The following is a 15,113-nucleotide window of genomic DNA, read 5'->3' as shown; positions in this document are numbered from 1 at the left end:
CTATAAAGGAGCCAAATACTAAATAAAAAGCCTTACCCTAAATTTGGGATGAAGTCTAAGTTAGCTCCACCAACGATCCATTCCAGTAGACTTGGAGAGAAACTTCCTAAGAGTGTTGTAGCGGCCTCAGATTGTCGAACCGACAAGAGACCAACCCAAAATCTTAGAGAGAAGGCAGAGGGGATGAACAGAAGAGAGAGAGAGAGAGAGAGGAGAGAGAGAGAGAGAGAGAGAGAGAGAGAGAGAGAGTGAGAGAGAGAGAGAGAGAGAGAGAGAGAGAGAGTTCTTCGTGTGATTTCTGAGTGAAAAATCGAGTTTTAGGCTATTTATACACCTACACTCGTCGACAAGCAATGTCACTTCGTCGCAAGGCCTTGAAGGAAGTTTGTCGACGAATGCTCATTCCTTGTCGATGAAATTCAGAGCTGAAAATAGCCTCTTGGTAACTTCTCTTTGACGAGACACAAATCCTTGTCGACGATCCCAATAAGCCACTTGGTCGACGAGGACCTGCTATGACCCCCTTTACAATTTCCTTTTTCTTCCTCTTTATTATTTAAATACCATAATTTTTCGGGTTTGTTGTTGAACCAGCCTAGATAATTCACCTTAAGCTCAATACCAAAACTAAATAGGGCTCGACCCAATTAGTTAAAGCCTGTCAAATAAAAAAACTAATCAAACCTAGCTAATCCAAGCCCTTAGGTTCAGCCAAGTGAACAATTCAAGACTAAGACCATTATATTCATTCCACAGCCCAACTGGGCTTGGCCTAATTCAGTCGTACCTAGAGCTTAAATTTTATGACCCATTAGCCAGAATCCTAACCTAACTTTGCCTCAGGCTTAAGGTTAACTTTACCTTAGGTTAAGCCTATTTGGCTCGTGAGAAAATGATAGAAAATTTGGAAAATTGCCAAAAAGTTCAAAAGGGGGAAAAAAAACTTATCTTCCCTAGCCAAGGGTTTGGTACTCTTAGTTCGTGCTTTCCTTTCAAGTAAAGACCTATAAAAAAAACGGGGGGGGGGGGGTTGTGAGATTTGAGAAATAAGAAAGAGAAGGAAAATTGTAAAATAGAAAGAGAAACAAAGGAGAAATCATAAAGGAAAAGGGCATGCAAGAAAGGGAATAGAAATAAAGAAAAGAAATAAAAAGAGGAGCAGTGAGAATATAGAAGAGTGAAGAGAAAAAAGGAGGAGAGAGAGAGCAGAGGGAACAGTGAGAGTTGTGAAACACAAAAGAAAGAGAAAAAAGATAGGGGAGGGAAGAAGAGAGAGAAAACAAAACAGAGGAAAGGAGGAGAAAGAGAAAAAATGGATTTTTTTTTTTATATAGGAGATAGTGGAACACGTGTCACTGTCTTTACGGTGACACATAGTGCAACCAGAACTGTTTGTTTTGAGGGCGACATGGAGTAATCCTGACTATTCGACCTATGTTTTCTCTCTACAACTGGATTGCTGCCATATCAGCAATCCACGTAAAATAGTCGAAGCCATTCAGGAACTGCCATGTGGTAGGTGACATTATGCTAGCGTTGTAGAGACCCAAAAAATTTAATTTATGAGAAACTAAGAAAAAAGGAAAAGAAAAAAAGAAATTTGAAGGGGGCATCAGCAGGGACTCGTCGACGAGTGCCCTACGCTTGTTGATGAGGAGATCCCGGGAGAGGGAATTTCAGTCCATTAAGGGTTCGTCGATGAATCCTTTGTTTTCGTCGAAGAACGTCCATCTTTGAATCATCGACGAGTACACGTGGCCAGTTGTGTATATATATATATATATATGTTAGAATCACATTTTCAGCGAGAGAAAATTTCTCTCTTCACTCTCTCTCTCTAGATTTCGACTTCTGACCCTTCTCTCTTTGATTTTCGTTCCATTTTAGTCTGATTTGATGATCAGGAACCACCACGAAGATCAAGGAATGATTCTCTGCAAGTTAATTGGAGTGGATTGTTGATTTGGGGTCCTTGGGCACCACTCCAAAACCAAGGTAAGTAAGATATTTTAGGGTTTAACTGGTTATTTAGAGTGTGTGGGCCTAGGAAATGTATTTAATGATAAATATTATGGGGTTGAGTTGATTGAACTGAGGAAAATGTGATTTCAGGGTTTGGACCTCTGAACGCCGTGGGCGTGGATTTAGAGTTTTTAGCAGGCCTCACATGAAACAGGTAAGAGGGTAGATTAAGTCAGGTATTTTCAGAAAATTAATCGTTTAATATACAATATTTGATTCTAAAAAATATTTATGAATTAATGTAGTTTTGGGAATACTGATGTTTGAAGTGAGAAAACCCTAGAAACAGGTTTAATTATATTTTTCAGCAAAATATGCTTTTCCCAGATAGATAGTAAAATACAAAGTAGCACTCACTTGTGCGGCATGAGTATAAATTTTACTGCAAATAATAGCATGTCAGAATATTTTATGGTTACATAGAACATGCATGATTTGATAACGAATTTTCAACAAGTTATAAACAGTTAGAAAATTATTATATTTTCAGTATATCATGATTATATAGCCGACTCAGATGCTGTGATTTTTTAGCCGACCCAGATGTCGTGAACAGATTTATATATATAACAGTTTATTCAGAAATATTATTATGACAAATTTTATATGGAATCATGAAACAGTTATATTACACTTATTTATGAAATATACTATATGATAGCAGAACCCTGATAGCTTAGTTTAGTTTCAGAACATGGTACCGTAGCTATCAGTTCAGATAGTACCACCACATGTCTCAGATAGAGTGTGGGAGTAGCTAGTCGATTCAGCGAGCGTAGTAGTGTGCCCCCCCGGCAGTATGGACCAGGTTGCGTATGCCAATCATACTAACAAACAATTCAGTTTTGGCTTAGCATGGTAGGACAACCATTGCTAGGTCCTGCCTATGAGCCACATAACCCAATCATGTAGGGGTAATACATGACATCAACTAACCATCCATCTAGGGAATAATTTCAGTATTATATAGATATAGTAAACGAATTACACGTATACATAAATTTAGTATGACAGTATGTTATGTTGATATATGAATTACCAGATTTATAAGTATGAGAACCAATTTTCATGACTTGTCAGTTATAGTTAAATATGTTACCTTTAATTATGTACAGTATATGTTTATAACACAATAATACTCATACTGTTACACACTGATGTTAGTCTATCCCACTTACTGAGAGGTGTCTCACCCTAGAAATTCAAACATTTTAGAAAACCCAGACAGACGAGTGGAGCGAGCTCCGAGATAGAGGATATCTTAGTACTGCCTTTATTGTAGGGTAAGAGTTTAAGTTGAAAGTTGTATTTTGGGTGTGCCCTATGATATTATGGTTCTTTTTGAGATGTATATGTGTATTTATGGACATAGTAGAACTCTAGTATTATATATAAAGTTGGGTACCCGCTGTATAGTTGTTATGTATGTATGGACATGTTTAATCCCGGTTTCCCTTTGGATCTGGGTTGACTTTGTTTATGTTTTATGGTATCAGAGTTATTATTTATTTAAATATATATATAGCAAAATTTTCGGGCCATTACAAATATGGTATCAGAGCCTAGGTTGCTAGGTTTTGTAGACTTTAGTATACAATGGAAAACAATACCAAAGTATATGAATAGATCTTGAAGAGGGCAGGAAATGGGTAGATCGGGATTTTAGTGAGTCAATGTGGGAAGTTAAGATGAGAATTTAGGGTTTTGTCTCACAAGCCAGAGGTAGGAATTCTGGGGTGGTTTTTATGTTTTTCCTGGGGTGACGATTTCATGAAAACCATGGTAAACTATCATCGGGTTGCAGGACTGAATCTTAAATTGAGAATAAGGATGTTAAGTTAATGATGATATGAGGTTCTTAGTTAGATAAATGTATTACTTATATTATGAAGATAGGGTCCTCAGACCATGTTTATTCTCTTTTCAAGATGGACCTTGGGAATGACAGTGCTTATGCCAGTGGTGATGATGGTGCAAGGTCCTCTAGTATGGATGACAGTGATTTAGATGCAGTAGTGCGTAGTGTAGCTCAAAAGGTTATGGCGTAGATAGCACGGAGCTCTCGGGAGCAGGGGTGCCCATCAACGGACTAGGGCTGCACTATAGAGTAGTTCACGAGAATGAATCCTCCAGCTTTTTCAGGAAGTGCGGACCCTATTACGGCGGAGAACTGGGTACAGGAAATGAAAAAGATACTGATTGTACTATGCTACACCAACGAGCAGAGAGTATTGTATGCCTTCTTTTGACTGACAAGGAAGGCAGATCGTTGGTGGTCTGCTGTGAGACTCTAGGAGGAACAGAGACCAATACTGTAGCCACGACCTGGAGCCGATTTGAAGAGATGTTTTTCAATTGATATTTCCCTACCACCACTAGAGAAACTAAAGTGAAGGAGTTCTTGAACCTGACCCAGGGGCATCTAACAGTCCAGCAGTACACGGCAAAATTTATTGAACTGTCCCGCTTTGCCCCGTACATAGTCCCAGATGAGGCGAAGAAGGCAAGAAAATTTGAGAGAAGCTTGAGGTAAGAAATTTACTAACAGGTGGCAGTGTTGAAAGTATAGGATTTTTCAGAATTGGTGGATAGAGCCACCGTGGCGGAGGCGAGCAGGCAGAGGGGTGCTGAGATGCATGGCCAGAGGGAGAGACCCACACCTCCTGGATTTTAGGTGGGTTTCAAGCCGGGGCCTATGGGTGAGAGGAGGATACAACGCAGGACAGAGGCAAGAGACATGGAGCCGTGAGTTTCAGGGTGAGCAAACTTATCCTGTTTGTCCTAGATGTGGTAACAGACACATGGGAGAGTACTGAGCAGGGAGAAATGTCTGCTATCAGTGTGGTAGACCGGGACACTTGGCACGAAACTGTCGTGCAAAGTGGAGCAATTCTCCCACTCCCAAACCATTCCGAGGAAACATCTAGGCACCTCAAGGCGGCCAGTGGAGGAATATTGTGCAGGCACAGATCTATGCATTGACACCAGGAGATGCTGAGGCAGCTGGAGATGTGGTGACGGGTACTATTAATATGCTTTCAATTAAAGCTATTGTTTTATTTGATTCATGGGCCACACACTCATTCGTGTCTATGGGGTATGTCAAGTTATGTGGGGTAGAAATTCCGTTGTTAGACACCGAGTTATCAGTAGCCACACCGACAGGGTCAGTAGTGAGGTGTCGAAAGGTGCTCAGAGGTTGTCCAGTAGATATTTAGGGGAGAGTATTATCAGCTGACCTAGTAGTGTTAGACATGCATGTATTTGGTATGATTTTGGGAATGGACTGGTTAGCTGCTAGTTATGCCAACATCGACTGTCATATGAAAGAGGTGATATTCAGACCTCCTGGAGAGCAGGAGTTTAGATTTGTGGGGTCATGCGTGCATTCCTCACCACAGCTAGTGTCAGCCATTTGAGCGAGGAGGCTACTCCTGGACAGATGTTAGGGGTATATAGCCTATGTAAAGGAAGTGGCAGAGAAAGAATTGAAACTTACTAATATTCCAGTGGTGATGGAATTTTCAGATTTCTTTCCAGAGGAACTACCTGGATTGCCTCCTGACCGTGAGATTGACTTTACCATTGATGTACTTCTTGGTACGACACCGATTTCTAAAACTCCCTATAGAATGACTCCGGTAGAGTTGAGAGAGTTAAAGATCAGTTGTAGAACTTGTTAGATAAAGGATTTATCAGACCCAGTGTATCACCCTGGGGAGCACTAGTTCTGTTTGTAAAGAAGAAAGATGGGATGATGAGGATGTGCATCAAGTATGGAAAGATAAATAAAGTAACAGTTAAGAATAAGCATCTTCTTCCTTGTATTGATGACTTGTTTAATAAGCTCCAAGGTACACGGGTTTACTCAAAGATTGATCTACGATCTAGATACCATCAAGTGAGGGTTATGGCAGAGGATGTATCCAAGACAACGTTCCGAACTTAGTATGGCCACTATGAGTTTTTGGTTATACCATTCGGACTGAAAAATGCTCCTGCTGCATTCATGGACTTGATGAACAAAGTTTTCCATCAGTACCTGGACCAATTTGTAGTGGTTTTCATTAATGATATACTAGTCTATTCGAGGAGTCTTGAGGAGCATGAGACACATTTAAGGCCGGTACTTCATATACTTAGAGAAAGGAGGCTATATGCCAAATTCAAGAAGTGTGAATTCTGGTTAGAAAAAGTTGCATTCCTTGGGAATGTGATATCTGGAGATGGAATCTCTGTAGATCCCAACAAGATAGAGGTAGTGGTGAATTGGGCGATACTGAGGAATGTTTAGAAGATGAGAAGTTTCTTGGGATTGGTAGGATATTATCGTCGATTCGTAGAGGGATTTTCTAGGCTACCAGGGCATCTGACACGACTAATAAGGAAGAATGCTAAGTTTGAATGGAATGATGATTGTGAGTAGAGCTTCCAGGAATTGAAGCAGCAGCTTGTCACTGCACTAGTTTTGACCATTCCATCAGGAGATGGTGAATATGTAATCTACAGTGATGCATCTCAAAAGGGGCTTGGATGTGTGCTAATGCAACAAGGAAAATTTGTAGCATATGTTTCTCATCACCTTAAAGAGTACAAGAAGAACTACCCTACACATGATTTAAAGTTGGCTGCAGTGGTGTACGCATTGAAGATCTGGAGGCATTATCTATATGGTGGAAGGTGCGAGATATTTTTAGATCATAAAAGTTTAAAGTTTTTCTTCACATAGAAGAAGTTGAATATGAGACAGAGGAGGTGGCTCGAACTGATTAAAGACTATGATTGTACCATCAGTTACCACCCAGGGAAGGCTAATGTGGTAGCTGATGTGTTAAGCTGTAAATCGGGGTGCGCATCTATATCGGCGATAGTAATTGCACATCATATCAAAATGGATTTATAAAGACTTGGTGTGGAACTAATAAATGGAGATCATTGGGCATTAATTGCTCACTTGGTACTTCAGCCGACTTTGCTGGAAAGAATTAAGATTTCGCAGATGCAAGGCGCAAAATTAGTAAAGATCAGAGATAAAGTGCACAGGGGACAAGAAACAAATTTTAATATTTTAGATAACGATGCCCTAAGGTTTCATAGTAGGTTGTATGTACTTGATGATGCTGGAATTAGAAAGACCATTTTGGAAGAGGCGCATCGTTCCTTGTATACAATACATCCAAGAAAAACAAAAATGTACATGGATTTGCGGTTATCCTTCTGGTGGAGCAGTATGAAGAGAGAAATTACTGAATATGTAGAACAGTGTTTAGCATGCCAGCTAGTGAAGGCTGAGCATCAGAGACTGGAGGGGCCATTGCAACCACTTCTCATTCCCGAATGGAAGTGGGAGCATATTTCTATGGACTTCGTATCGGGGTTACCGCTAGCACTACATGGACAGGACGTCATCTGGGTATTCGTGGATAGATTGAAAAAGACGACCCATTTTCTTCCCATCAGAGTTAACTACTCCATAGGTAGATTGGTAGAGCTATGTGTACAGGAAATAGTCAAACTATATGGAGTGCCTGTGTCCATCGTTTCTGACCGGGATCCAAGTTTCACGTCTCAGTTCTAGAAAATATTACAGAGAGCTTTGGGGTCCCAGTTGGCTTTTAGCATGGCCTTTCATCGTCAAACCGATGGACAAATTGAGAGGACTATTCATATATTGGAGGATATGCTGCGTGCCTGTGTGCTAGATTTTGGAGGCAGCCGGATTCAGTACCTGCCATTAGTGGAGTTTACTTACAACAACAGCTACTAGACCAGTATTGGGATGACTCCGTATGAGGCATTGTATGGTCGGAGGTGTCGATCTCCGTTATATTGGGATGAAATTGGAGAAAAAGAAAATATTGGGGCCAGAGATGGTACAACTGGCTTTTGAGAAAATCAAGCTTATTCAAGAAAGGATTAAAACAGCACATAGCCGATAGAAAAGCTATACAGATTTCCATCAACAAGCGCTGGAATATTATATGGGTGATAATGTGTTCTTAAAAATTGCGCCGATGAAATGAGTAATGAGATTCGAGAAGAAGGGTAAGCTTAGCCCTAGGTATATTGGGCCGTTTGAGATATTGGAAAGAGTTGGCCTAGTTGCCAACAGGTTAGCGTTACCCCAGCGCTATCCAGAATCCACGATATATTTCATGTGTCTATATTGAAGAAGTACATCTAGATCCTTCTTACATAATAAGTTAAGAAGCACTGGAGATTGGTGAGACTTTATCTTATGAAGAAATACTAGTTCAGATCTTAGATCCTAAAGAGTAGGAATTACGAATCAAGAAAATTCTACTGGTGAAAGTACTATGGAGGAACCATGCAGTTGAGGAAGCCTCGTGGGAATTAGAGGAGGAAATGCGCCAAAAGTACCCATATATGTTTGGTGGGGTTCAACATTAGTTAGAAAGAAAGGTAATGATTTAGGTAAGAATTCATGGTATGTAAGTAGATTTTTGTGTAGGTTAACCAGTGGAATGTAATAGTTTTCTCTTTTGGTTAGTTTTGAGAGAATTTTGTTTGGTTATTGTAATCTCCCAGGACTGTAAATGTAATCACGGTATTCCTCCGCCATAAGTGAGGGTAATTAATAAAATTGCTGTGATTTTTCCCCAAAGATTGATATATAATATAGATAGAAAATTTCGGGGACAAAATTTTGTAAGGAGAGGAGAATGTAGAGACCCGAAAAATTTAATTTATGAGAAAATAAGGAAAAAGGAAAAGAATAGGGTAAAAAAAAAAAGAAATTTGAAAGGGGCATCAGTAGGGACTCGTCAACGAGGAGATCCCAAGAGAGGGAATTTCAAACCATTAAGGGTTCATTGACAAATCCTTTGTTTTCGTCGATGAACGTCTTTCTTTGACTTGTCGACGAGTACACGTGACCAGTTGTATATATATAGGTTAGAATCACATTTTCAGCGAGAGAAAATTTCTCTCTTCACTCTCTCTCTCTAGATTTCGACTTCTGACCCTTCTCTCTTTGATTTTCGTTCCATTTTAGTCTGATTTGATGATCAGGAACCACCACGAAGATCAAGGAATGATTCTCTGCAAGTTAATTGGAGTGGATTGTTGATTTGGGGTCCTTGGGCACCACTCCAAAACCAGGGTAAGTAAGATATTTTAGGGTTTAATTGGTTATTTGGAGTATGTGGGCCTAGGAAATGTATTTAATGATAAATATTATGGGGTTGAGTTGATTGAACTGAGGAAAATGTGATTTCAGGGTTTGGACCTCTGAACGCCGTGGGCGTGGATTTAGAGTTTTTAGCAGGCCTCACATGAAACAGGTAAGAGGGTAGATTAAGTCAGGTATTTTCAGAAAATTAATCGTTTAATATACAATATTTGATTCTAAAAAATATTTATGAATTAATGTAGTTTTGGGAATACTGATGTTTGAAGTGAGAAAACCCTAGAAACAGGTTTAATTATATTTTTCAGCAAAATATGCTTTTCCCAGATAGATAGTAAAATACAAAGTAGCACTCACTTGTGCGGCATGAGTATAAATTTTACTGCAAATAATAGCATGTCAGAATATTTTATGGTTACATAGAACATGCATGATTTGATAACGAATTTTCAACAAGTTATAAACAGTTAGAAAATTATTATATTTTCAGTATATCATGATTATATAGCCGGCTCAGATGCTGTGATTTTTCAGCCGGCTCAAATGCCGTGATTTTTCAATCAGCCCAGATGCTATGATTATTCAGCCGGCCCAGATGCCGTGAACAGATTTATATATATAACAATTTATTCAGAAATATTATTATGACAGATTTTACATAGAATCATGAAACAATTATATTACAGTTATTTATGAAATATACTAAATGATAGTAGAACCCTGATGACATAGTTTAGTTTCGGAACACGGTACCGTAGCTATCAGTTCAGATAGTGCCACCACACGTCTCAGATAGAGTGCGAGAGTAGATAGTCGATTGAGCTAGTGTAGTAGTGTGCCCCTCTGGCAGTTCGGACCAGGTTGGGCAGGCCAATCGTACTAATAGACTATTCAATTTTGGCTTAGCGTGGTAGGCCAACCATTGCTAGGTCCTACCTACGGGCCACACAACCTAGTCATGTGGGGGTAATACATGACATCGGTTAGCTATCCATCTAAGGAATAATTTTAGTATTCTACAGATATAACAGACGAATTACAAGTATACAAAAATTTAGTATGACAGTATGTTATGTTGATATATGAATTACTAGATTTATAAGTATGAAAACAGATTTTCTTGACTTATCAATTACAGTTAAATATGTTACAGTTAAATATGTACAGTATATGTTTATAACACAATAATACTCATACTGTCACACACTGATTTTAGTCTATCCTGCTTACTGAGAGGCGTCTCACCAAAAATTCAAACATTTCAGGAAACCCAGACAGACGAGCGGAGCGAGCTCTGAGATAGAGGAGGTCTTTCTACTGCCCTCGTTGTAGGGTAAGAGTTTGAGTTGGGAGTTGTATTTTGGGTGTGCCCTAGGATATTATGGTTCTTTTTGGGATGTATATGTGTATTTATGGATATAGTAGAACTCTGGTATTGTATATAAGGTTGGGTAAATCATGGTTCTCGCTGCATAGTTGTCATGTATGTATGAACATGTTTAATCTCAGTTTCCCTTTGGGTCCAGGTTGACTTTATTTATGTTTTATGGTAACAGAGTTATTATTTATTTTAAAAAAAATATAGCAAAATTTCTAGGGCGTTACAAGTGTCGTCTATCTGTAGAGAAAAAAAATAAAAAACAAAAAACAAAAAACAAAATGTTGCCACATTGCGGGTGACAACATGTTGAGGTCGCCGTGCTACAGTGAATTAAAAAATAAATAAATAAAGTGAGTCATGTGTCATCACTATGGGCGGACACGTGGCCCACTAAGCCCAACTAGGTTAGACCCGGTTCGGATTGGTTGAATCAATCTGATTTCTAAACCACTAGTTTTATATTTTTTTTATTTTAATTTTTTAAAATTGAAAAAATGATAAAAAAAAAATGAGGAAAAAATCAGGAAAAATATTTTTAAAAATCAAGAAAAATAAATATAAATTATTTGAGTTATTTTGATTCAAATAATAAAAAACGATAAATAAAAATACCAAACAATGAGGAAAAGTCTTTAAAAATCCCAAAAAAAATTAGTAAAAATGTTGGAAAATTTCAGAACATATTTATAAAATTTTGGAAATATATGGGAATGTTTTAAAGACTCTTTTGCTTAAAATTTGATAATTTTACATTTTTTTTTGTGTGTGTATGCGTCTCAATGATTTAACAAAGGGTAAAGAGGTATTTCAAACCTCATCAATATTAGTTTTAAGGAGAGGTTTATCTAACAAGATTCACTCATTTGAAGGTTTTATTAGACATTCCTAAATTGCACTGTGATTTTCATCTCCCTTTTAATTTTATTTATTTATTTATTTGTTTGTTTTGTTTATTTTAAAAGGAGCGAATTAAAGACCGTTAGATTAAATTTAGGGATAATTCATGATTAATTAGGTATCGTTTGTAAAACGTGTGTGTAAAGGGTGTTAGTACCCTTCCCTTACATAATTGAACTCCTAATCCCAATTCTGGTAAAAGCAGACTTAGATGATTGATTCTTTGGCCTAGGATTAGTATAGAGACCAATCAATGAGTATTAAATAGGTGATTTAACCACACTTAGGTAAATAATAGGTTAGTGATAACACCATCAAACTTTTCATATTATTATTTCTTGTCATTCATAACCTCTCTACATTATGTTACGACAATATTATTTCATAAAAGACATTTTTTGTTTAAAATAAATCAATATTACATGAGTGGAAATATATATTATTGTTAATATTTTATTCTCATTACGATTTCTTTAAAATCTTCCAAATTTATAAAAATGATTTGTACTTGTACATATTTGCATATAAAGGCAGACTGCATAAATCAAGGCCAAGTCAACATATCAATAATGTCGTTTCATCATCCAAATGAAATTATCAATTGCAAAGTGCTCAATCCAAAGAAGTTGCAAAATTGTTTCTTTTGATGAGCTTGAAATGGGAAGGGAACTGAATCTAATTGGAACTCTAAAGCAAGTTAGATATACTCAATGGGGCTCACAATTAAATTTTCTTTGTAGCTTGAGAAATATGTTTGATGCAACTTGTTCAATCCTAAGAGATATTATCAATGATGGAACTTCTGATCCAAGAGGAGAAGAAAATGGAGTTTAAGATGTGATGACGTCTTTTGAGTTTGTATTTATTTTATGCCTTATGATAGATACAATGGAGATTATTGATGATAGCAATACATCGCAAGTCTCGAGATAAATTAAATGCAACACATTTGGTATCTACAACAAAAGTACTTTAAAAGTGAGGAGGTGATTTTATACGATTAGGAGTAGTCCAGTACAACAATGAAACTATTTCATAATAGAGCATCATTACACCAGCACTTCGCAGTATAACTGGCCATGTGCAAAGCCAAAATTGCAGGCAGGAATTTACAACTTCGCTTTGTTGGGCAATCTAGCTTTCAGTTCCTCAGCCACAGCATCAATAAACTCCTCAGTATTCAAATATTGAGACCTAGCCACGCTACACAATGTGAAAAATCCGTCATGAGCATAAATTTCAAGCTCAAAAACATAAATAAGAAAGAGCTGGGCAGTGCTTACTTAGGTCCATGGATAAGAAGTGCAAGATCCTTAGTCATCTTCCCTGATTCAACGGTTGCAACACAGGCCGTTTCAAGTTTCTCAGTAAAATCTAACAGCCTAGCATTGTCATCCAGCCTTGCCCTGTTAACTTCAACATGTTTATTTTTCCATCCACATTTTCACATGAAAGTTTTGACTGCTGAAGTTTTCAGTAATAAGAGAGGCCGTATAAGCAATCATTTGATCAAAACAATATTTAGCATATACCTGTGCGCAAGTCCTCGAGACCATGCAAAAATTGAAGCTATGCTGTTTGTGCTAGTTTCAGCTCCTTTTTCATGTACCCGGTAATGTCGAGTAACTGTGCCATGTGCTGCCTCAGCTTCGATGGTCTTTCCATCTGGACATACCTGGAGTCCATTTCAAGTTTCATATAATTTCAATGGGACTGCACACATAGAAATACATTTGGAAGGGCAAATGGAAGTTTAACATGCTAGAGATACCAAAATTGACGTCATCAACCCAAGAGATCCAAATCCTGTAACAATGAAAACAAAAGTTGCAAAAGTTGGTGACAAAAAAGGGGCAGAAGTTTGGGGAAAAAACACGGGCAGAGGGTGAGAAGAAGGTGGAACACCTTCTGACACCCCCAGGACAACCACCCTTATCATTCATGTCCCATAACAGGAAAAAATATAAACAAAAAAAATAATGTAGAGATCAATATGTAACTTGCAGGTTATTACAACAAAGTGAATCAAACCTTGGGCTAAGAAATCACTTTGCACATCTCCATCATAATTCTTGCATGCCCATACGTAACCTCCTTCACTCTTAAGAGCATAAGCCACCATATCATCAATGAGACGGTGTTCGTACCTAGCAATTTAACCAGATAAATTATTGAAAAGCTTAAATGCATAAACCAGCCAGCATGCAGGGCCAAGATATCTCACCAAATTCTTGCATCCTCAAACTTGGATTTCCATTTAGTTTCATATACTTCTTGAAAAATATCCTTGAATCTTCAATGAAAACAATAAGCAATAGCAATGCACTATAAGAACAAAGAACTCATACATTCCTGAAGGAAGGAGAAAAACCCACAACTGAAGTACTCATAAGCTCAGTTGAATTATTGTGGAGTGTTTCATTGAATGTATTTGTCCATGCTTGAGAAGACCGGTTGCCAAGCATAGTGATGGTTTTGTTTTCTAGAATGATCAAAACTGAATTTATGGCATACAATACATACAAACATTGAAGCTCGACAAAGTAGATGCATACCTTCCATCATATTTCTTGAGAATTGTATTTTTTGTGCTAAGATAAAGTGGCCACTTTTTCTGATAAGCAGTGTTCATTGAAGCCTCGGCAAAGGCATGTATAGACTGTATTTAAAGTTTAAAATAATTAAATAAATCATAACACATAACTTGTAGCAACCTGTCAACTTCACATTGACCATCAAGCAAAGAAAGGCATTTGTGGGCTCAAAACCTCATCGGTGTTATACATGGACAATGCTATGCCTCCAGCCCCAGTAAAGTTGAAAACCTCCAACTCTATCTTCTCCTTGTGCCCATCTGGTACTGCAAATATTACAAAGGCTTGAATCTAACAATCAATTGATAAAGATGGAAAATGTTTGAAATCATTGACGGCAACAAATAAAGATCATGCAGAGTGTAAATTCCAAATGTAGGATTTTTTAGAAAGACAAATAAATAGGAAGGGATGGTTCTGTCGTTTCATTGATAGAAATCTAACTAGAAAAAGATTTCTTAGTTTGTGAGAGAATAGTTGGTTTGACTGACCAATTGTGGCAAAATGAACCTTCTATATTTGATTTTCAGCAAACAATTTTGAAAAGTAACAATGAGAGAGAATGAGTGTGCGTGCACGTGCACGTGTGTGTGTGTGAGAGAGACAGAAAATCTTGGGAAGATTATACCAAACAGCAATTTAAGATTTCCAGGTCCATGGATGACTGTATCAGTAGCTCGGTATTGGTCACCGAAGGCATGCCTTCCAATGCATATTGGCTTTGTCCAACCTGACAGAAGCCAGTTTTTATCAGTTTATGATACCATTAAAGAAAATGGACAAGGGAAATCACAAACAATGAAATTGAGAGATAAGAAGCAAACCTGACACAAGCCGAGGTATGTTTTTGCAGATAATTGGCTCTCTGAATACCGTACCTATAGCAAACACAGATTAAATTAAATTGGTACATTCTTCTCAAATACATCAATGCATAGTAGACAACAAGACTAAAAGGCATGAGAGAAGGCTTGACCATTTAGTATGTTCCTAATTGTCCCATTAGGACTCCTCCACATCTTTTTCAAGTTGAACTCCTTAACACGTGCTTCATCTGGCAACCACAACT

General features: G+C 37.8%; 1 protein-coding gene across 2 annotated transcripts in view; it reads right to left on the bottom strand.

The window, feature by feature from the left end:
- Positions 1–12,418: 12,418 nt before the first annotated feature.
- LOC131144890 (isocitrate dehydrogenase [NADP]-like) overlaps positions 12,419–15,113 on the bottom strand; it is a 28,939-nt gene continuing 26,244 nt past the window's right edge. The window contains exons 5-15 of one of the 2 annotated variants that reach the window (XM_058093823.1): positions 15,021–15,098; positions 14,869–14,922; positions 14,673–14,774; positions 14,219–14,310; positions 14,006–14,109; positions 13,675–13,743; positions 13,482–13,597; positions 13,222–13,256; positions 12,983–13,125; positions 12,734–12,856; positions 12,419–12,653 (exon numbers count right to left, since the gene is read on the bottom strand). In XM_058093823.1, coding sequence (XP_057949806.1) covers positions 12,560–12,653; positions 12,734–12,856; positions 12,983–13,125; positions 13,222–13,256; positions 13,482–13,597; positions 13,675–13,743; positions 14,006–14,109; positions 14,219–14,310; positions 14,673–14,774; positions 14,869–14,922; positions 15,021–15,098 — 1,010 coding nt within the window. In that variant the 3' untranslated portion in view covers positions 12,419–12,559. The remainder of the gene's footprint in view (positions 12,654–12,733; positions 12,857–12,982; positions 13,126–13,221; positions 13,257–13,481; positions 13,598–13,674; positions 13,744–14,005; positions 14,110–14,218; positions 14,311–14,672; positions 14,775–14,868; positions 14,923–15,020; positions 15,099–15,113) is intronic. The other variant, XM_058093824.1, reaches the window with a different exon arrangement.

This window comes from Malania oleifera, chromosome 12, assembly GCF_029873635.1.
Source record: "Malania oleifera isolate guangnan ecotype guangnan chromosome 12, ASM2987363v1, whole genome shotgun sequence".
NCBI lineage: Eukaryota > Viridiplantae > Streptophyta > Magnoliopsida > Santalales > Ximeniaceae > Malania > Malania oleifera.
Note: the sequence above shows the minus strand (reverse complement) of the source record. Positions and strands in the feature narration are given on the sequence as shown.